The sequence below is a fragment of the Anomalospiza imberbis genome, chromosome 27 (genome assembly GCF_031753505.1).
Source record: "Anomalospiza imberbis isolate Cuckoo-Finch-1a 21T00152 chromosome 27, ASM3175350v1, whole genome shotgun sequence".
Classification (NCBI taxonomy): Eukaryota; Metazoa; Chordata; class Aves; order Passeriformes; family Viduidae; genus Anomalospiza; species Anomalospiza imberbis.
The window spans coordinates 1,178,007-1,199,100 of NC_089707.1; the positions used below are offsets into that span (position 1 = coordinate 1,178,007).

At 56.4% G+C, this 21,094-nt stretch overlaps 1 protein-coding gene and 1 long non-coding RNA gene across 11 annotated transcripts in view; one reads left to right on the forward strand and one right to left on the reverse strand.

Moving 5' to 3' along the window:
- The window catches only part of TCF3 (transcription factor 3), a 77,706-nt gene extending 66,854 nt beyond the window's left edge, over window positions 1–10,852 (reverse strand). For 2 of the 10 annotated variants that reach the window (XM_068174163.1, XM_068174161.1), the window contains exons 1-3: window positions 10,536–10,849; window positions 8,325–8,426; window positions 1,245–1,317 (exon numbers count right to left, since the gene is read on the reverse strand). In XM_068174163.1, coding sequence (XP_068030264.1) covers window positions 1,245–1,317; window positions 8,325–8,399 — 148 coding nt within the window. In that variant the 5' untranslated portion in view covers window positions 8,400–8,426; window positions 10,536–10,849. Of the gene's footprint in view, window positions 1–1,244; window positions 1,318–8,324; window positions 8,427–10,535 lie in introns of all 10 variants that reach the window. The other 8 variants (XM_068174165.1, XM_068174159.1, XM_068174169.1 and 5 more) reach the window with 6 other exon arrangements.
- A 2,730-nt stretch (window positions 10,853–13,582) lies between these two features.
- Window positions 13,583–19,278, forward strand: LOC137463056 (uncharacterized). The gene is made up of 2 exons (XR_010993838.1): window positions 13,583–13,749; window positions 15,768–19,278. It is a non-coding gene; the product is annotated as an uncharacterized lncRNA (long non-coding RNA).
- The last annotated feature ends 1,816 nt before the right edge of the window (window positions 19,279–21,094 follow it).

Below are 21,094 nucleotides of genomic sequence, written 5' to 3' on the forward strand. Positions count from 1 at the left end.
CCGCAGGGCCCCACTCCAACCTCTGCTCCTGGCCAGCACCACGGAGCTGGCAGCCAAGGCAGGCTCTGAGCAGGAAACGGGTTAATGGGAGCTCCTGCACTGCTCTACTCCCCCCAGTGTGTAGCACGTCTTTTGTGGATTATTTTAACAGCAGAAGGCACACAAGGAACACTCGCTGAAGAGATCAGCTTCCATCTGGGCTAACCCGAGAGTTTTCTCCCCTCCAATTTCCTCCAGCACCCACTCAACAGCTTCCCTCCCTGCAAAAGTGTTTGCTCAAAACCATCTTGACACGCAGCTAAACAGCTCAGTCTGAGAGCATCACATTTGCCTGGTCCAGGAGGGCAGGAGCAGGGCAGGACAAGGCAGGGCAAAGCTCCCACCCTGCTGCTGCAGGTTCCCCAGTGCCCCACTGGGGCATCAAAGCTGCTCTCCAGAAATCCCAGCCCAGTCTCTGGGATGCTCCCAGTGTCACAGCACAGCCAGGAGTTTCCCTGAACAGCTGGAGCCAGCCCAGGGCAGGGAAGGTCAAGTTTTAACCATCCACAAAGTATTCAGCAAGAAGGGCAGATTAGCTGAGCTTCCCTCATGCCAGGGGCTGTGTGAGCCCTGCACAGAGCAGCTTCCCTGGGCATTGAAACCCTGGCTCAGCACTGTCCAGCAATCCTCCCCGAGCCTCAAGCCAACCAGCACATTTTCAGCCTCCAATTGCAGCCACTTCTCCAGCCCACTGCTCTGCTCTCAAAGCCCTTGGATGTTGGCATCCCTGATCCCCTCTTGGCACCCTGGAGGGCTTTGCAAGATCCCTTTGGGAATGCTGAGATCCCACCCAAGAGCAGCGAGCTGCTGGAGGGGCTGCATGGAGCAGACCCCAAAGTGAGCCAGGAATGAGCCACCACCACCCCATCTTCAAAGGGGAACAGCAAAAGTCTTCCAGGGCAGTGCAGACACATCTAAGCAGCTTAGAGAGCAGCCCTGTCTGCTCCCAGGCTCCTGGAGCAGTGGGACAACAACCTCCAGCTCAGGCAGCAACGTCTTAATGGGAGACAGCTCAGCAAGAGCAGCTTTGCCCACCCAGAGACACATGGAGCAACAAGGAAACCATCTAGAGAAACAGCAGCAGAGCATCACCAGAAAAATACATCACCAAAATATAGAACCCCCTCCCCTACGGCGTCTCTGGAACCAAACACAAATTTATTGCAAGAAACATTATGGTGTAAGGGGGAAAAAAATGACAGTACCTGATCCTCCAAACTGAGTGCTCGCAAGGGTCGTGGGTCTGTTTTTTCCATTAGCCACTGGCAAGGGAAACATCTAGAAAAACAAGGAGATGAGAGAGAAAGGAAGACAAAAGAGATTTCAGTATGTTGGTTTTACTGTGCTGCTGCAAAGGGGTCACACTGGGGGAGGGGAGGGGGAAGGCAGCCCGTTATTGATGCAAAAACCTTTCCTTGTGTCCCTGCTCAATCACTCAGAGGGGCAGGAGGGAGGCACAGTCCTGCTCTCACACACATCCCCACATGCACAACCCCTGCTTCTGCAGGGGCAACTGGAAACCAGCCAAGGAGCATCCCTGCCATGGTCCAAACCAACAGTTTCATCCCAAAATTGCTCACTCTGGCTACAGGTGAGCCCTGGGGAAAGGCCGACTCCATTCATAAAAACCAGCAGGATAATGACAGCAAAGCTGTTTTATCCCTCCCTATCCCAGCTCCCACAGGAGTCCTGGTCCCATCCCACACCTCCAGCCACATGCAGTGCCTGGGCACAACAAGGGCTGCCTGTGGGTCCAGCTGGACAGCAGGGAGGGCTCACGGATGAGACCCCAGCCTCACAGAGCAGCTCCCACCCTGCTGGTCCCACCCAGGACCTGACACAGCCTTGGGGCCTGGGGAGAGGAAGCTGCTCCAAGTGCAAATATAGTTACTCATGATTTAAAAAATTAATATATTTCACAGAATTGGTCACTCTGGGGACTTGTTTGCTTTATCACTACAGCTTCATTATCACAACTGAGCCTCTCCTGCCAGGAGCTTCCTCAAAAACACACCTCGTCACCTAACCTGTATAAATATTTTTAATAAAAGTTGGGAGAGTTTCAGAGGCTGCTATTTAATAATTTACATGCACCTGTGTGCAGCAGAAAAGAAAACTAATTCTCCTGCACACAAACGGAGCTCCAGCCAATAAAACAACTGGTGGGAAAACGCTTAGTGAATTAACATTTTAATATCCTTTTTCTACTCAAGATACTTTCACCACTAAGTCATTTGAATTTTTATTATTTTTAGCTTTGTAATGTCTGAGTAACCCAAAAGTTTAATGCTTTGAAGATTAAACAATGTAATGGCACAAGAGCCTACAGAAAGGCAGCGTTTCATGCCCTGACATAGCTGATGTCTGGCTGTGGTCAGAAACATTCCTTTGTACAGAACCGTCTGCCCAGCTTTGTTTTCACAAATGCTGGGGAGGAGAAAAAACCCAACAAAAAACAGTTAAATGTGGTAAAGATGCAAAGAGAGTAGTTAAGGAACCAACTGCCATTCATAAAGAGCACAAATTTGGGATCATATATATGCATGCAGGGTGTAGATGTTTTATACATGGATTTAAAAGAAGGTGTAAACAGTGTTTAGTGCTCATCCCGGCTGCCTGCACACACCTGCCCTCACCTGCCTGCACATGGCCCCCTGGCCCCCCAAGATGTGCCCCAAGGCTGCTGCTCACCCCAGGGGCTCCCAAGGTGTTTGGGGTGGCCCAGCAGCCCCACCATCGGATGAGCTTTGTTTCCTCAGGAAGTTGGGCTAGAAAATAAAAACAAACCCCAAAGATTGCAGCTCACCTTCCTCTGCACTGCTGCAGGGCTTCCCTGCGCCCCCCTCCCCCCCGCAGGGCAGGAGGGGGGTTCTGCAAACATCTCCAGTAGGGCTGAAAATTGAACTTAGGTGGCTGATCCCACCCTGCCGATCCCACCCTGCCTGTGCTCACTCTCTCTTCTCATGGTAGGGAAGAAGATTGAGATCAAACTCCCTTTTTGCCAAGTGGCAAGAGGCAGGTCTGCATGTGCGAGCAGGGGGGAAGGGATGCACCATGAACCAACCAGCAAAAAGCACACTCACATACACAGAAAAAAAAAAAACAACTAGAAAAACCCACCAAAAAACCAAAAACAAACAAAGAAAACCCCCCAAAAAACAGCACTGCTGGCTCTTTTCATGTGCATTTCTGCTCAGCACTTGCTGAGGCTGAAAAACACAAGGTTTGAGCAGCAAACATGAGTGGAGGAAAGGAACAGCCTTGTTCCATTGTGCACCCAGCACCTTCTGCTTCTGCAGAACAGGAGTGTCCCCCCAGGACAGCAATGCCCAGCACCCCCAAAACAGCCCCACACAGGCTGGGGAACCCCTCCCCTCCTCCAACTGCTTGGAGAGAGATTTTGAGGCTGATGCAACACCTTCCTGCTCTCCCTCCCCAGGGGATTTAGTAGTCATGGACCCCTTCCTGCAGCAGGGCAAGTAGAGGTGCAGAATCCTGGAATATCCTGAGCTGAAAGGGACCCACAAGGATCATCAGTGCAGCCCCTGTCCCTGCACAGCCACCCCAACACCCCCACCCTGAGCATCCCTGGCAGCGCTGTCCAAACGCTCCTGCAGCTCTGGCAGCCTTGGGGCCGGGACCATTCCCTGGGGAGCCTGGGCAGTGCCAGCACCCTCGGGGGGAAGAACCTTTCCCCGAGCTCCATGCCAACCCACTGACACAACCTCATGCTGTCAAAGAAGGGTGATGGAGAGCAGGGAACCCCAGGTTACCCCTCCACACCTATCACTTGCCAACCACAGGAGGCGTTTTGGGCTTTTTTCTTGCTCCCAGCCTCTTTTTCCACTGTGGTGTGGGCTGAAGCTGCCCCGAGGAGCCCGGCACAAGTCATACGTGAAGTGCCTTCGCTGGCGTGTGTTGTTCAGAGGCAAAGTTCATCCACCCACTGCAAATTTCCTTTCTGCTTCTAAATGCTGCTTTAAAAATAAACTGGGGGGAGGGAGGAGATGAACCGGAGCTGGCACCTACCAGGGGACCCAGGCATTGAGGGACCCAGGCATGAGCTCTCAAGAGTTGTAATTGGGTCATTACTTGGCCTTTGTTAGATTTGAATAATGTAGATTTAAACGGTTATGTAAAATCCCCTATCTTAAGTTGCTGTACTCCGTTTTTCAAGTCCTATCTCCAGCCTCCCTGAGGGGTGACAAGAACTTCTGCGTTCCCTCCTAGCTCAATTTCCACCCTTTCCAAAGAATTTATTCTCCCTTCACTTCTCCCTGGGTAAAAGAGGCAAATCCAGAGCATGAGAAGATCCAGATGCCTGCACCCTCCCCTGAGGAGGTTATAGCCAAGAGACCCCACACTTCATACAGCAAACTCCTAAGAAAGAAAGGGAATTTGCCAGAAACGAGGAACATCAAGCAGCATGACATTTATTGTGCACATCTAGAAGTGCACCTCTTTTCAAATTAAATCAGTGCTCATTCTCTCTCCTCTCCCACCTGACGAACTCCAGCATGAACCAACCTCAGGCCTGAACTCCAAGCCTGAAATCTATTTTGCAGCATGGAAAGCATCCAGCTGTTAATTCGGGGAGAAGAGGGAATTTGACTCAAAATACATTGCCAGCAGGACATTTTATACATGTTCACTTAAGACAGACCTTCCTGACTACAGTCCCAAATGCCCACTGTGTGCGTAGTTAAACTTTAAACTCCACAGCTGCTTCACTCTGAACAAAACTCAGTTTTATCATGGAAATGCAGGCATTGGGCCTTGGCCGGAGCAGGGCACGGCTTCAGCATCCTCCAGCAGAGCAGCAGGAGTTGCTCCAGCCCTGCTTGCTGCCAGCACTTTGGCTCCCACCCCCGGATCCGGGGCTGGAGCCGCGAGAGCCGCGGCGCAGCGGGAGCAGCCGCGGGCGCAGCGATGAGCGGCAGGTCCTGTGTGACTGCTCAAGCCCCTGCCCACCCTGCACTGAGCCAGAAACCCCCTCTGCCAGGCAGCTCCCCGCAGCATATGGTTAATACTCTGCTAATAATCATGGCTGTTAACAGCACCTCGCTCCTGCCAGAGCCCCCGGCTGGCACTGGCACGCGGCCGTTCCCAACTCGGCTGGCACTCGGTGGCACCAACACACCCAGGGCTGCTCTGCTCCCCTGTCCCCTGCCTGGAGTGTTCCTGTCCTTCAGAGCAGCCCAGCCCAGCCCAGCCCAGCCAGGACGCCTGTGTGGCACCTTCCCACTGCACACCAGCGCTGGCACAGCTGAGACACTGCCTGGGATAACTGGTAACCACAGAAAGTCCTAGAATCCCAGAATATCCTGAGCTGGAAGGGACCCACCAGGATGGAGTCCAGCCCTGTCCCTGCCCAGCCACCCCAACACCCCCACCCTGAGCATCCCTGGCAGCGCTGTCCAAACGCTCCTGCAGCTCTGGCAGCCTTGGGGCCAGGACCATTCCCTGGGGAGCCTGGGCAGTGCCAGCACCCTCGGGGGGAAGAACCTTTCCCTCATATCCAAGTCCTTGTGGTTGAGCACCTCCCCCCATAGACAGCCTGTGCCCACCAGGCTGAGCTGCAAAGCCTGGCAGCCACCAAAGCCCAGCCTAATCAATAGGCTGTGCTGCCCACTCGGGTCTATAGGCAGGATGTTTTCTCGAAAGCTCCTCTCCAGATTTGCCAGCCCATCTGGGCCTGCTGCCAGGGAGTAGTGGTGAAGGCAAGCTTACAAATTACCTGCACTTTGGGGCAATTAGAAAAGGCAATTTATCAGCTGCCATGCACACCCCAAAGCATCACTGGGCTTCTCCTTTGACTCCTGCTCACTTACAGATTCCTTTGATTTTTACCCTTTTTGGCAAATTACAGTGGCACAAAGCTTTTGGCAAGTGCTTTGGAGTTCAATGTCTACCCAATGGATTTATTTATTAAAGAGTCTCTTCTTTCAGGACTGCAAGCCCAGTTTGCAGCATCTCACACAACCCTGTCATTTACTGACCCCAGGAACTCATGGCAGGCTATGCCACCCCCTTAGGGCCTTAAAATTCCCTCCCTGCACAGCAAATACATTGCAGGGCTGGACCACAGACTGCTGGGGCTGAACACATTTTCCCTAGAAAAAAGGAATCAAAATACTGATCTGAAGCAAATGCTTCCAGCTGCTCTGAGTATCTCTACTTTTCCTTCCCCTCTACTCTCCTGGAGAGGATTACTGAACCAATGCTCCACTCCTGTTTATTCAAAGAAATATATAAATACACTTGAAAAAAGTGAGCTTTGTGGTTAAAAATCCTGTATCCCAAGGACACAGGGAGAGCAAATCATGGAGCACCTCTTCATAGACCCATCTACTCTCTAGGAAGCTTTGCCATTTCAGCTCCTCATCCTTGAGGAGAGCTGTTAATATTCCCTTTATGCAAAGAGAGGAGAAGGGTGTGCGGAGATGAGGGTTTGTGAAACAGAGCTGGCTGCAGTCCAGGCTGCGCCGGAGCCCATCGGCCAACGGATCCTGCAGGGAATGTCTTCAAGTCATTTGCTAGCAAATGACATTCGCAGGCCCTGGTGCTGTGAGCAGCAACCCCCAGCACCTCCACACCAGCCTTGGAGGAGCACAGGATGAGTTCTGGTCCTTCCCAGAATTATGCCAGTGGAAGAAAGTTGAATCCAACCCCAAAATTAAGCTTTTGTTGTGGATTCACCTCCAAGGACAAGCATTTGTGTACAGAGGGACCAGGTCAAGATTCCTCCCGGGAATACAGCTCTAGGCATGCAAATGAGGATGGTTGGCTAAATTAGAAAATAAGATCTTGGGGTTTTTTTAAAGCTCCAAATGGTGAATGGGATTTGATTTTTTTTTCCAAGGAGGAAAAAAAGCAAAGCGGGAGCTGCTGCAGCCCCTGTCAGGGAGCAGATTCTGGGTTACTGACCCAAAGTGCAGTTGATGGAAAGCCCCAGGGCTCCTGCCAACCTGCAGGATCTCTGAGAGGGACAAATAACCACAGGAAGCCCTGAACAGATTCCTGGTTTTACAGGGATACCATCACTGCAGTTCCTGTACCCCCTTTAAAATGTTCTACCAGAAAAGCCCATTACCAGCAAATTAACTGGTATGACTACTTCTCCCAGTAGAAGTATGAAACTGGGCCTCTCCTGCAGAATTGTTTTGGGGGGCTGAGAGACACTCCCCTGCCCCTTCCAGCACAGCGCTCTGTCAGGACAGGTACAACCGCCAGGTGTAGAAAAAGGTTTATATCCCAGGGCTGAACCTCAGCGTGTGGATACAGAAAAGCAGACGAGCCTCAGCACACCCACAGGTGTCACAGCCACTGGGACAGCAGGTGACCCTAGCTCTGCCACCACTTTTTGTCCCTTCTCCTCCAAGGAGCAGGAACATCAGCCCAGCAGGGCTGTGGCTGGGTGACCCAGGCTGGGGTGACTCTCACGGCCATTCCCCCTCCTGGAGCTGCTGTTTCTATCTCTGCAGCACGTTTGCTTATCTCGACAGCAAGACACGCGCTTCGAGTGCCATGAGGGTGCAGCACACAACAGAGGAACCCAACAGACAGTTATTTGCCTTTGAACACCAGCTCTGCCCTCCACGAGTCACCTGCCAAGGAGAGGCGGCACCACTGGCAGTGCCACAGCGGGATGTGCCAGGGACTAACCCCGCTCTGCTGTGACTAAAGGGACTTCTCCTCCCTCTGAGCTATGCACACCCTTCGGGGGGAACTCTTAGGTCCTGTTTCTTTGAAAATAAACAGCTCCTAAATGCAGCTCAAGGTTTCCAGGATACAGAAGAGCAGAGCATGGGGAGCACAAGTGTCCAACTCCTGCAAAAATAACGCGCTGGAGAGCTTGGACATGTTTCAAACTGTGACAAAATAACCTGTGGGAGCAAAAGTTTAATAGTCTGGATCTAGGGAGAGGAAAAAAGCTCGATTAATCAGCTACTGAAGTTACATCTTTGCATGGCTGCAGAAACAGTCACCCAGTGAGCATTTAAACAGAGAACACACGACTCTGTTAATTCCCCCAAAATTTCCCATCCAGAAAAGAAACCTCTCTGCCTTCCCTGTGAGGGAACAACACACATTTGAGGGGAACAGGGGGAGAGGAGGGGCAGAGGCTTTGCTTTAACTTGAAAATAAACAAGTTGCAGCACATGTGCACGCACACAAACACGGCACATCTGAAACCCATCATGTCCAATTTACAGGCTCACATTTCCTCCCCTGTGCAGCTCCCAGCCCCGGGGCTGCACAGCCCCCCGGCCGCGCTCGCTCACCATACTGAAGTCCAGCAGGTCACTGAGCTCTTTGTCTGTCCCAACTGCAGCCATTCTCTGCTGCTGCTGATTCATATTCCCACAGACTCAACAGTGGCAGTCCTGCAGAAAGCGAGGGGGAGGGGAGACAGATATTTTAATGACTACAGCAAACTACCCACCCCATTGATGAATATTTTAAAAAGACAGAGTGGAGGGGCAAGAAAAGAAAAACCCTGAGCGCGTCGGCAGCGTCCAACTCCGGGGCCAGAGCACAGTCGGAGTCCTCACACAGCACCCAGCGGCAGGAACAAGCGTTCTATTGACCAGACACACTTGTATGTTAGTTTTTTGCTGCCAATTCCACTAGTTCAGGCCAATTCTGTTCCTGGCGTGTGGCGAATGAAGGGGGGAAAAGGAAAAAAAAAAAGGGGGAAAAAAAAGAGTCAACTCATTTATCAAAGGGTTCAGGCAAGTTATCACTCAGGCGCTTGTCTGGCTCAGCTTGCCCCCTCGCCTTCCCCCACACTTGCTCCCCGCAGGAGGCTCTCTTGTCCTTGCCGAGTTTTGTTTAAAAAAAAAAAAAACTAACAGGAAAAAAAAAAGTCTGATGTTACAGCTCTTTCCTTCGGGTCGCCGAGCACCTGCAGCTGCTTTTTCAGGGGCTGTGTTTGGGGATGCCCAGCCAGGCCGTGCTCAGTGAGAACTGAACCTCTCCACTCCCAAAAGGGGCTGGAAACAAAAAAATTTTGTTTTCGGAGTGTTTTTGCAAAAATAAAGCCCTCCAGGCAACCTTGCAAGATAGGTAAATATTATTCTTCCTAATTTTACAGATTATTTTTTTTCAAAAGGGAGATTGATCTTTTTGGCCAGCTTGCTATGATAGAAAAATATTTCTTTGGGAGGGAGGAAGAGAGGCCTGGGATGAGATAAAAGATTCCTTTTTTTTTTTTTTTTGGCCTTTTTTTTTAGGAACTCATTCATGGTTACAAAGGGCAGCTGGCCAATAAATTTAACTCATTAATCGTAAGGTTAAAAAAAAAGAAGTAAAAAAAAAAATAAAAAGAAAACTCCACACGATCCAAAGTGTTTGTAGGCTCAGCCACTACATTTCAATGAAGTTTCATAAAAAAAGGCTGAAATCAGCCCAGTGTGTAAAAAGCCTTCACCACTATAAAAAAACAGCCCGGGAATTCTGTTTCTTTTTTTTTTTTTTTTTTTTTCTTATATTCATTTTCTTTGAAAAGCCTTTTTCAAAGTGTCATCAGCGCATCTGGTCAGTGTTTTTAAAGCCACTTTCCCACCTTCTGCCCCAGTGCCTCAAGTGGGGCAGGGGGACACGAGACCCCGGAGAACCCGTGGAAGTAGGGAAGGAGGAGGGTACATCCCTTCCCAGCCCCCAAACCCTGCACCCCCGAGGCACCCGGGGACAACGTGAACAAAACCCTTGACCGCCCCAAAGCCAGGCTGGGAGAGTTATTTTTATTTATTCCACACACACTTTCTGACCCCAAAGCAGCCCGCGGGGCCGGGGCGCCGGGCCAGGACCCCCTCCCAGATGTCTCCGCGCCCCCGGGGTCCCTCCCCAGCCCGGACAAAGGCTCGGCTGCCCCGGGACGGGCGCGGGACGGGGATGAAGTGGTTTGCGGCCCCCCACCCGCGACCCCCGTGCCGTAGGGAGGGGGGTCCCGGCTGGCAGCCCCCGCACAGACCGGGGAGCGCAGGAGGGCGAAGCGGCCCCCACGAGCCCCCTCCCTGCCGGGGTGGAAGCCGAGGCAGCCGCCCCCGCGCTGGGTCCCGCGGCTCCTGCAGCCCCCGAGCCGGGAAGGAGCTCAGAGACCCCCGGGGGGACCGCGGCGGGCCGGGGGCGGCCGACGGGCTGAGCTCGGCTGAAGTTCGCAGCAGGACCGAGCACCGGGCCCCCCATCCCCGGCGGGGACCGCGCACCCCCTCCCAGTGGCCCGCACGCCCCCCGAGCCCGAGCCCGCCCCGCCGCTGCCGCCCCCCTTCCCCCGGCCCCGGCAAACTTTGCCGAGGGGACAATAGCGCCGAGCCCGTCCCGTCCCGCTCCGCGCCCGCACCCCGAGCGCTCCGAGCCCCGCCACACCGGCACCCACAGCTCCGGCACCCCCGCTCCCGCTGCGCCGGGACCCCCCGCTCCGCGCAGCCCCAGGGCGGCGCGGCCGGCTTGGTTATTATTTTATTATTTCTACATTTTATTTTGTTTTTTACCTGTTCCAGGCCCGGCGCGCCCGGGGCAGGGGAAGCGCATGAAGGGTGTCGGGGGGTCGCGGCGGGGGCGGGGGCGGCCGCGGCGCCCAGGCCCGGGGGCGGCGGCGGCGCCTATTGTTCTCCGCCGCCGGCGGATACAATGTAGCGAAGCGGCGCGATCGCCCCGCACCGGGCGGCGCGTGCGCCCCGGCCCGCCCCGCGGCCCCGCCCCGCGCCGGGCCGGGCCCTAACGCTGCTGCTGCTGCTGCCGCCGCCGGGGCCGCCGCTGCCGCTCCGCCTCCCGCCGCTGTTCCGCCCGCCCGCCCCGCGGTCCCTGCATAGTTCCCCGCGCGGCGGCGGCAGCAGCAGCGGCGGCGGCGGCGGCTCCCCCCCGCACGCCCTCACGACTCGCGGCCGCGCGCCCCGCCCCCGCCGTATCGCTCCGCCGCCCGTACAAACAGCGGGGAGCCGGGGGGAGGAGGGGTGATGCCGCCACGAGCACGCCTCGCGGAACCGGCACGCGCGTGGCCGCGCCCGGGGCGGCGGAACGGGGCCGAGGCGGCGCGGCGGGGGCGCCGCCGGGGCGGGGACTATATTTCCCAGCGGAGGGGGACAGGCGTCTGGTGGCACGGTGACGGTGACGACACCAGAGCTCCGCGAGATGGACTGATAAGGCAGCGGGGCCCTAGCCAATGGAAATGCCCCGCTGCTGTGATTGGCAGGTGATGCGGCCAACCAGGGCGCGGGCTGTCGCGGTCCCCGCCCACCGAGCGGGGGGCGGGCCGGCCGAGGCCGCTGGTTGCCGTGGCCGCCCACAGCTCCCCCCGCGGCGCCGCCGGGGCCCCCGGTGGGGCCGGGGTCCCTGGGGGTCCTGCCGCGGCAGCCCCCGCCCGGCAGCTGCTGCCTCGCAGCCGCCGCCCCCGGAGCCCTCGCCGAGGGGCCGGAGGGGCCCGGCGGGACCTGCGTGGCGGCTGTGGCCCGGCCGCGCCGCCCGCTCGCGGGACCCCGGGGTCACCTTCCCCGCGGCTGGGGCTGGCGGTCCCCCGGCACAGCGCAGCCTCGGGGGCTGGTGGAGCCGGGCCCGGGAGAGCCCCGGCCTGGAGCGGCCAGCGCGGCTGCGACCCAACCCCGGACGGGCCCTGCAGTGCAGCGGGGCTGGGATGGAGAGGCCGTGTGTGACATCCTGGAGTCGCCTCGGAGCGGGTGCGGTGGGGAGAGGCCTCAAATTGCGTCTTGTTCCAGCCCTGCCATGGCAGGGACACCTTCCACTGTCCCAGGCTGCTCCAAGCCCTGTCCAGCCTGGCCTTGGGCACTGCCAGGGATCCAGGGGCAGCCCCAGCTGCTCTGGGCACCCTGTGCCAGGGCCTGCCCACCCTCCCAGGGAACAATTCCTAATTCCCAATATCCCATCCAGCCCTGCCCTCTGGCAGTGGGAGCCATTCCCTGTGTCCTGTCCCTCCAGGCCTTGTCCCCAGTCCCTCTCCAGCTCTCCTGGAGCCCCTTCAGGCCCTGCAAGGGGCTCTGAGCTCTCCCTGGAGCCTTCTCCTCTCCAGGGGAGCACCCCCAGCTCTCCTGGATCCCACTGTCTGTGTTACCCATAGAACTCCACACCTCCCCACCCGTTTACCTGCCCACTTTGCTGCTGCAGCCGATGCTGGCACTTGGAAGCAGCTGGCAGGTGTTTGGCTTCAAAGATGCCAGTGGTACTATAGAATGTGTGTCTGCCTGGCCCTCTGGGGTAAGGGAGTTTGTATCATTCCCCAGGATCCTAGGATCTGCTTCCACCACCTCTTCTCCAGTGGGTTTTTGAGGAGCTGGGATTTGGTATGGGGGTGGAGAGATGATGCTTTTCCCAGTTACACGAGGTTCAGGAGGTGCAGGTGCAGAGGCACAAACACATGGTTGCAGCAGGTGTGGGCAGGGATTCACCTCTCCCTTCATCCACCCTGGATCCCAACAGAGGGATCTTAGAGGAGCTGGGCTGTTCTCCCTGGCAAAAGCTGCTTCTCCTGCCCTACCCCGGCAGCTCCAGGCTCGTCTGTCAGCAGAGTTGTTCTGGGTTTCCCTGTGCCTGACCCCTCTGCAGCCAGATCTGGGGCCAGCTGTCACCTGCAGATTTGGGCCATTTGGCTTTTATTTTCTTTTTTTTAAAGTGGAAAGAATTGCCCGCATTTAAATGGGGTCACTGACCAAAGTCATCTGCTGTCATCAGGGATGGATCATCGCAGGGGTGAGGATGGCCCCTGCCCCAATTCAGCAAGGATGGGGGTGTGGGCTGGCAGCAAGGTGCTGGTCCAAGGCACATGGAATCATAAAATCATGGAACAGTTTGGGTGAAGAGGACCTTAGACTTCATCTTGTTCCATCCTCATGCCCCAGGGAGGGACATTTTCCACCATCCCAGGCTGCTCCAAGCCCTGTCCAGCCTGGCCTTGGGCACTGCCAGGGATCCAGGGGCAGCCCCAGCTGCTCTGGGCACCCTGTGCCAGGGCCTGCCCACCCTCCCAGGGAACAATTCCTAATTCCCAATATCCCATCCCTCCATTCCCTCTGGCAGTGGGAGCCATTCCCTGTGTCCTGTCCCTCCAGGCCTTGTCCCCAGTCCCTCCTCAGCCCTGGGCAAAGGAAGGTGAGCATTGCCTCGTTGCTGCTGCTCTGTAAAAAGGAGCCATTCACCTCCTTCTGCTGCATTTCCTCTGGGCCCAGTGGCCCTTGGGGCTGGTGTCACCCCCCAGCACCCCGAGCCCAGCCACTCCCCCCGCTGTGAGGCCTCCTGCCAACATCATCCCTCTCCTGCTGCTCCCTCTCTGCCTTCCGCTCCCGGGGATGACGGGGAGAAGACTAAACATTTCCCTAACACAATTATAGTCTAATTTTGCATCTGTGGCCATAATTTCCCTGTCAGCAATTGTAATTAAACCTCTGAGCTTCGCTCTCCTGCTGCTGGTGGCTCAGCAAATGAAGTGATGGGATGGGATGGGATGGGATGGGATGGGATGGGATGGGATGGGATGGGCCTCACTGGCTTTCCACAGGCATTCATGGCCATGACAATGTGGGATGAAAGCAGTGAGATTTTCCTTCTCTGAGCTGTTTTGGTCACTTGGTCTATGTTGAAAATAGAATTTGTGTTTCACAGAATGGTTGGGGTTGGACAGGACCTCTGGAAATCATCCAGTTCAACTCCCTGCCAAGGCAGGGTCACCCAGAGCAGGTGACACAGGAAAACATCCAGGTGAGTTTGGGAGTCTCCCTCTCTTGGGCAGGGACTCCACAGCCTCTTTGTGCAGCCTGTTCCAGGGCTCTGCCACCCTCATGGAAAGAAGTCCTTCCTCATGTTGAGGTGGGACTTCTGGTGGTTTAGTTTATGGCCACTGCTCCTTGTACTCTTGCTGGGCACCAGAACAGAGTCTGGCACCGTCCTCTGACACCCCTTGGAGATACTTGTATGGATTGGTGAGATCCCCTCTCAGCCTATTCTGGATTAACCAAGCCCAGCTCCCACTGTCTCTCCTCACCAGAAAGAAGCTCCAGACCCCTAAATCATCTTTGGGGCCTCTGCTGGACCCTCTGCAGTAGCTCCTTGTCCTTCTTGTGCAGAACTGGACACAGCAGCCCAGATGTGCCTCGCTAGGGCTGAGCAGAGGGGCAGGATCCCTCCCTGCCCTGCTGGCCACACTCCTCCCGATGCCCCCTGGGTCCGTGTCCCCCCTGGCCCCAGGACGCTCTGCTGGCTCAGGGACAGTTTGTCATCCAGCAGGAGGCCCAGCTCCTCCTCTGCAGAGCTGCTCTCCAGTGGGTCACCCCCAGCCTGTGCAGGCCCCTGGGGTTGTTCCTCCCCGGGTGCAGGACCCTACACTTGCCCTTGTTGAACCCCCTTAGGCTTCTCTCCACCCAGCTCCGCAGCCTGTAATTAATTAGTCTATAATTAATAATGCCTCTTTCCTGGTGGGTGGCAGCATCATGGCAAAAAGTGTGTCCCCAGGCCTGCTCGTGGGGAACCAGGACTGCTTAAAACTCCTCTGACATTGTGGGGTTTTTTCTTGAAGCTGAGAAGTTCCCCCTTCCAGTTCACAGCATGGCCCCCTCAGTTTCCCATTTCAGGCTATTTTAGTAGGGCAGGAGGAAGCAGAGGGGGTAAGGGGATGCACAAAGGAGCACCACGGGGATGCTTGCAGACACGTCCACCCAGAGGTGACACCAGAGGGGCTCTGGTGACATTCCCCACCTGGAGGAGTGCTGGAGCCTCAGGCTCAGGAGCAACCTCAGCATCCCCTGGGCACCTCGTGAGGTGGGTTGGGCCATAAACACAGCATGGACAACACAGAACCACAGAATCCTAGGACCTCCTGAGTGGGAAGGGACCCACAAAGATCATCAGAGTCCAGCTCCTGGGCCTGCACAGCCCCAAGAACTATCAAGATTCTCCCAAGAACCCCAAGAGCATCTTGAGTTCTCATTGTTTCCATCTTCTGTACCTTTGGGATGGGGGTAGCAGTTTTCACCATCTTCACAATTGGTTATGCTGATAACACACAGCTGATAAATAAGAAAATAATGCTGATGTTGTGTCCAAGTGCTGGGAGCTGTGGCTGAAATGAAGCAGCTTCACAGTGACACTGGCAATGCTCAGAGCTGGCAATGCCGGGGGAGAAAAGTGTAGTGGAGGCTCCAAAGGCAGCACTGTCCAAAGGAGGGCACGGAAAGCTTCCCCCACAGGCAGGTCACTCCCACAATGTCATCCTCAGCTCTGCTGCACAGAGCAGCTGTGGCTGCCCCTGGATCCCTGGAAGTGTCCAAGGCCAGGCTGGATGGGGCTTGCAGGAACCTGGGATAGTGAAAGGTGTCTCAGGTGTCGCAGGTGTCCCTGCACACGTCAGGGGGTGCAAGTGGATGGGCTTTAAGGTTCTTCCCAACCCAAACCATCCCATGACTCTGTGATCTCCCCTGGAAGAGGAGCAGTTCCTCTGGCTGGGCTTTTACCTCTGTCCCTGGTCTCTGTGCCTCAGTTTCTCCTCTGTGTGATGACATCAGGGCCACACTCTGCTCATGTGGAACCCTTGGAGACCATTGTAAGTGCTGTTGGGTGTGAGCCCACCATCCCTGGGCAGGGGAGCCCTGAACAAGCCTCAGGCAGAACCTGCCTGACCTGGGGGGGGCTGAATGACATGTCCTGGGCCCATTCCCAGAGCCAAAAACCAGTCGAGGTCACTGAGATCAGCAAGGAGTTGCAGGTGCCATTTGTGTCTTCAGAGCTGCTGGTGCAGAAGGAAAGGCTGAGACCTGAAGATGGATGGATGGATGGATGGATGGACGGACGGACGGACAGATGGATTGTTCAAAGGTAGGTTGTTCTGCCTCTGACCCCCCTGTCAATGTCAATGGGCCTGTCAATGTCCCCAGGGAACATTCCAGGGGTTCATGAGGGTCTGGGGAAGGCTTAGTCAGTCCTTGGCCAGGAGAGCTGGGCTGGTCCAGCCTCTGTACAGTGGAAATGAGTGGGAGAGGCTCTGTTCCCGGTGGAGCTGTGGGACACCAGCAACTGCCCTCAAAGCCTCCCACCCCCTCTTACAAAACTGGAAATTAATAAAGTACAACTCAGTGCCGGACAACAAAATAGGCTTTAGAAAAAAATCATATATATACTGGAGAAAAATCCCCATTTCCCTGGAATTTCCTTCAAGCTGGGCTGGGTTTCCACCCTGTGATTCCCTGACCATGGCACTGCCAGGACCCACGGACCCAGACCCTTCTTCCTTCTGTTAGTGACTGGGAACACTGTGACAGCCACCCAAGGCAGGGACCTGATGCCTGGTCCAGAGGGGAAGGATGGGCTGGGAGCACCCAGCGAGGCCGGTGGCTGCACTGAGCTCCCGACAGCCCAGGGAGGTCCCCTCAGCGTGGGGACAGTGAGGGGCACAAGCACGCAAGTGTCCCACCCAGAGCCGAGGTCTGGTGGCCCCGTCCTGCCCCAGGCTCCCTGTTGTCCCCGGGGAGGTGAAACAAAGGGACTGCGGGCACTGCTCGCTGCAGATGCCCATCCTGGAATGGCCAGTGCCCGCCCGGGCTGGGTCACTGGCAGGGGGCCAGTGGGAGCTTGGGGCTCCTCGATGGATCCCGAGGACTTTAAGGAGCAGGTTTGAGTTCATATTTGCATTTAGTCACAGTGTGAGTCAGACATTCCAGCCCCGGCTGCCGAAATGCCTCAGCTCTGACTTCTGATTTCCCACTGCAACCGTGGGTTGGTTTTTGATTTTCTTTTTGTTTGGAGTGTTTTTTTTTTTCCTCCTCTTTTCTCTTTCCCTTTCTTTTCATTTTCTTCCCTTTCTCTGTCCTTTCTGGCCAGCCTCATTTCAGAGGCAGGTCATTGGCACCGGGCACAGGTGGATGGGGCAGAGGGATGGGCAGGGGCATCCCACAGAGTTTATTCTTCCCTGGAGCAGTGGGAAGCCAAGGGAGAGTTAAACCCTGCCAGGTGGAGGGGGTTGAGCCAGGGAGCCCCCACATCCCTCCAGCAGTGGTGGGGGGACACGGGGGTGGCACTGAAGCCACCAGCAGCTTTTGGCTCGCCTGGCCATTGCAGAGAGGTCCCAGGGCAGGGCAAAACCGGGGGGGAGGAGTGGGAGGAAATGGGACAAACTGCCAGGACAAGCCCAGCAGACCCTCCCCTCTGCTTCGGGGTACGTGTCCGGCTTTGGCAGGTTTGCTCGTCCTCAGCAAAACACCAGTTCTTGATTTGTAAAGTTTTTAATTAAAACTGACCTGGAGCTCAGCAGGTTCGGAGCAGGAGCTGCCTCCCTCTTGTGTCCCCCCCTTGCTGTCCCCCTGCACCCAGAGCCGGCTCCCACGGGGACATCAAGGTGTCCAGCCCAGACGTGGGGGCTGCGGGACCCCCGCACCGGGGGCTGGGAGCAGGAGCTGTGCCGAGCACTTGGCCAGAAAGGCGATTTTGTTTTTGGTTTCCTGGATGATGCATTCCACATGGCGTTGCATCACGCACAGCTGTTACATCACTTTAGCCAGGAAATTTAAAACAAGTGGCCTGGGCTGGAAATGGTGCTTTAATTATTATTTATGGATAACAACAACAACAGCGAGAGAGAAGAAAGGCCTCAAAACCCTTTTCTTTTTTTCTTTCTTTTTTTTTTTTTTTTCCTCTTTTTAAAGCCCGCCCATCTCTCACATTACAGCGACTTTGTCCCCAGCTCCCTCCCAGCCCCTGTGGTGGGGAGCAGCCCCCGGGATGGGCTCCCAGCGGGGGCGACTTCGGGGCTGGGCTTGGCTGCTCTGGCCACACTGTCCCCCTCCCCTTCGAGGGTGTCCCCTCCTTCCTGGCCACCCCCGCAGAGCTGGGACACCCTCCTGGCACCCCCGGGGACACTTCCTGCACCTAAGGGTGAGCCCAGCATGGGCCACAGCAGCTCCCTCGGAGCATCCTTGGCTTCGCTTGCCATCCTCCCTTCAGGTGCCATTTGTCACCAGCAGCCCCCGCCACTGTTCCGAGCCTGCCAGCTGAGTTGTGACAGTCACTATCCCCCGTGGGACACTCTGGAGACACAGGACAGATCCAGTTCATCCCTGCCTGCTGGGGCTGCCCCACAGGGCATCTGAGGGACATTGGTGACAGGGATGGTTCCCTCTCTTCAACCTATTTCACTCCTTTTTCCTTCCAGCTGTGGGGACAGAAGCGATGCTAAAATCATTGTCATCCTCATTGTCCTCCCTGCCAGGAGATGTCAGGGACCCTCTTCTTCCTCTCTCCCATTGGGCACAGCATAGAGCAGGGACACCAGTGGCTCTGCTCCCCCCCTGCCACCACCTGGGGGTCCCTGTCACTGGGCAGGACACCCCCCTCCATCGTGCTCTGCTCCTGGCAGTGTGACTGATGGCTGCACATGGCCAGGGCCACTGTGCCCCCAGGGCCCGGGGCTGGGCAGGAGACAGCCCTGGTGTGAACTGCCCAGGGGGTTTGCACAGCCCCCAGCCCCATTTGAGCTGGGGAAACCAAGGCAAGGACAGTGGGATGGGCACTGAGCATCCGCAGGCAGCTGCCAGGCAGGGCCACATCCCTGCGGAGCAGCCGTGGCATGGAGGGGACACAAGGCGGGGACAGGCCTGGAATCCTCACTTGGGACCCAGCCTCCAGCCCAGGCAGAGCTGGATGGAAACTCCTCCACCCCACGTCAGAGAGCCTCGGCGCAGCTCACTGGAAAGTTCTGGGGGGAATTCTGAGTGCAAGTTTTGTGTGGAGTGCTGAAAAATGCAACAGCGCTCCACCGCCACACTGCTGCTGTGACAAAACCCCTCCAGCCACCTCCCACGGCCACCACGGTGCTGCTCACCCTCCTCATACCCACCATGATCATCCCAAATCCCTTCATTTGCTGGTGGGACCTCTGGAGAGTGCACCCCAGCCCTGAGCACACTCATGGGGCTCCAAGAAGGTGGTCCCCAAATTGTCACGTTCAGATGATCTTGTTGTACAGGAATCCCACCCTGGGCGACTGTGGGAAATGGATTTGTAGAGAATTTTTAGTTTGATTTTTTAAAATTTTTACAGTTTGCTTTCTCTATTTGTCTTTTCAAATCCATTTCCCACAGGTGATCCAGGTGAGGACCAGGTCCTTCTGCTCTATTTTCCCCGAGTGGTGGGATATCACCCCACACAGGCACAGCAGAGCCTGGGGATCTTTGGGGAGCTGCTTTGGGTGTTCGATCCTGCCCGGGCGGCTCGGAAAATGGCTTTAAAATCGACAAATAATGAGCTGGGCTGATGAGAGCGCCCTGGGAATGGTGTGGAGGAGGAGGAAACGCGGCATCCCCGGCCCCAGGTGGGGTCCCCCGGCGCGGCTGCAGCCCAAGATAGAATCCGCCCACGGGCAGGAAACCCTCAGTTCGTGTTCACGGGGCGGGGAAATCTCCTCTGAATGGAAAGGAAAGGCGCCCTCGCCCCCAGAAACCATCTCAGCGCCACCCCCGAGGCCGGGGGATCTCCAGGGCTGCCCCGGGGAGCCCGGTGGGACCGTGTTCCCCCGGCAGGGCGTGGGGCGAAGCTTGGCTGAGGCAGCGTGTGGTGGGAGAAACCTAGAAAGGGTTGGGAGAACCTGCTGAGGGAGCCTGGTTCGGGCAGGGGCACAGGCAGGAGGCTCTGGAAAAGGGGATGGGGACAGGGGGAAGGACAGGAGGGAAGGACGGAGAAGGAAAGTGAGAGATGGAGCAAAGGAGACAGCTGTCATGGCATGGAGTAGGGGACAGGGACAGAGCCTTGCCCACAGAGCTGTCCAACATGCCAAATGGGGCATCCAGCACCTTCACAGGTGAAAACAGCAGGGTCTGAGGCAGCTGTCAAACCTGAGGGTAAATATTGCCCAAGGAAGAGGACAGCACCCGGGACTGCCAATATATTCCCTGCCAGCTGGACAAGTCCCAAAGCAGGGGTGAGTGCCCCACAGTGAGGAAGGCACAGGAGAGTTTTTGCCTGGCTGAGTTGGAGTTTTGGATGTCACTGGGGTGTGAATGTGCCATTCTTGAGGCACTTTTCCTCGTTCTTCAAGCTAAAACCTCGGTGAATCCCTCATTCCCAGGAAGTTTCAGCCTGCAAACGTGCCCTGAAGTGGAGCTGATCCAAGCCCTGGGACACCGGGACCACGGTGGACTTTGTGCCTTTGCTTCAGGGGGAAGGAGAGGACACCGTGGTGCCTCTTCGGGACCTAACAGGGGATTCCCCCTCCCTCCCCAGATTTCTTCTCTTAGTGGGTTTTGTGATTTGATGTCAGGTTTCAGCTTCATGTGAAGAGTAATAGAAACCACACAGTGAGGTGAGTCCCTGCTCCAGGCTCTGTCCTCAGTGGGAGAGGCTCAGCAGATCCCAGTGACAGCTCTGCTGCAGCAGGAGAGGGCTCAGCCAGGAAAGGGGAGCCCCATGTTCCATTTCATCCCCATGTTTATCTCAGCCCCATTTTCCATCTCAGCCCCATGTTCCATCCTTCTTTCTCATGGTCTCAGCCTGTATCCACCGCTGGATCCGGCCCTGCTGGCATTGGGAACATCCCCTGGCTCTGTCCTGTTCCACACTGCACCATGTCCTTGTCCCACTGCGTGTGACTCTGGCATGGATGGAGTCCTGGAATACCCTGAGCTGGAAGGGACCCTCAGGGATCATCCAGGCATTAACCAGGAGACCCCAACTCTGAGCATCCCTGGCAGCGCTGTCCAAATGCTCCTGCAGCTCTGGCAGCCTTGGGGCCGGGACCATTCCCTGGGGAGCCTGGGCAGTGCCAGCACCCTCGGGGGGAAGAACCTTCAGCGCTGAAAACTACCCCCATGTGACCCCTGAGTGACCTAAATTCGTGGCTCACCTCCCCAGCAAAGGGGCTCAGGGCTGGGTGTGCTTCCCTTATCCTGGTGGGCTGGGGGCTGCAGCCCCAAATCCAGCCCTCTGTGCCAGGGAGGGCTGGGCACAGGGTGCCGTGGCTGTGCCAGCCCTTGCCCCTCCTCACCACAGCTGCAGATGTGTCTGTGCCGTGCCCTCCACCGCGGCACCGCTCCTCTCTCGCTTCCTCAGGCTGAGATGTTGCGTG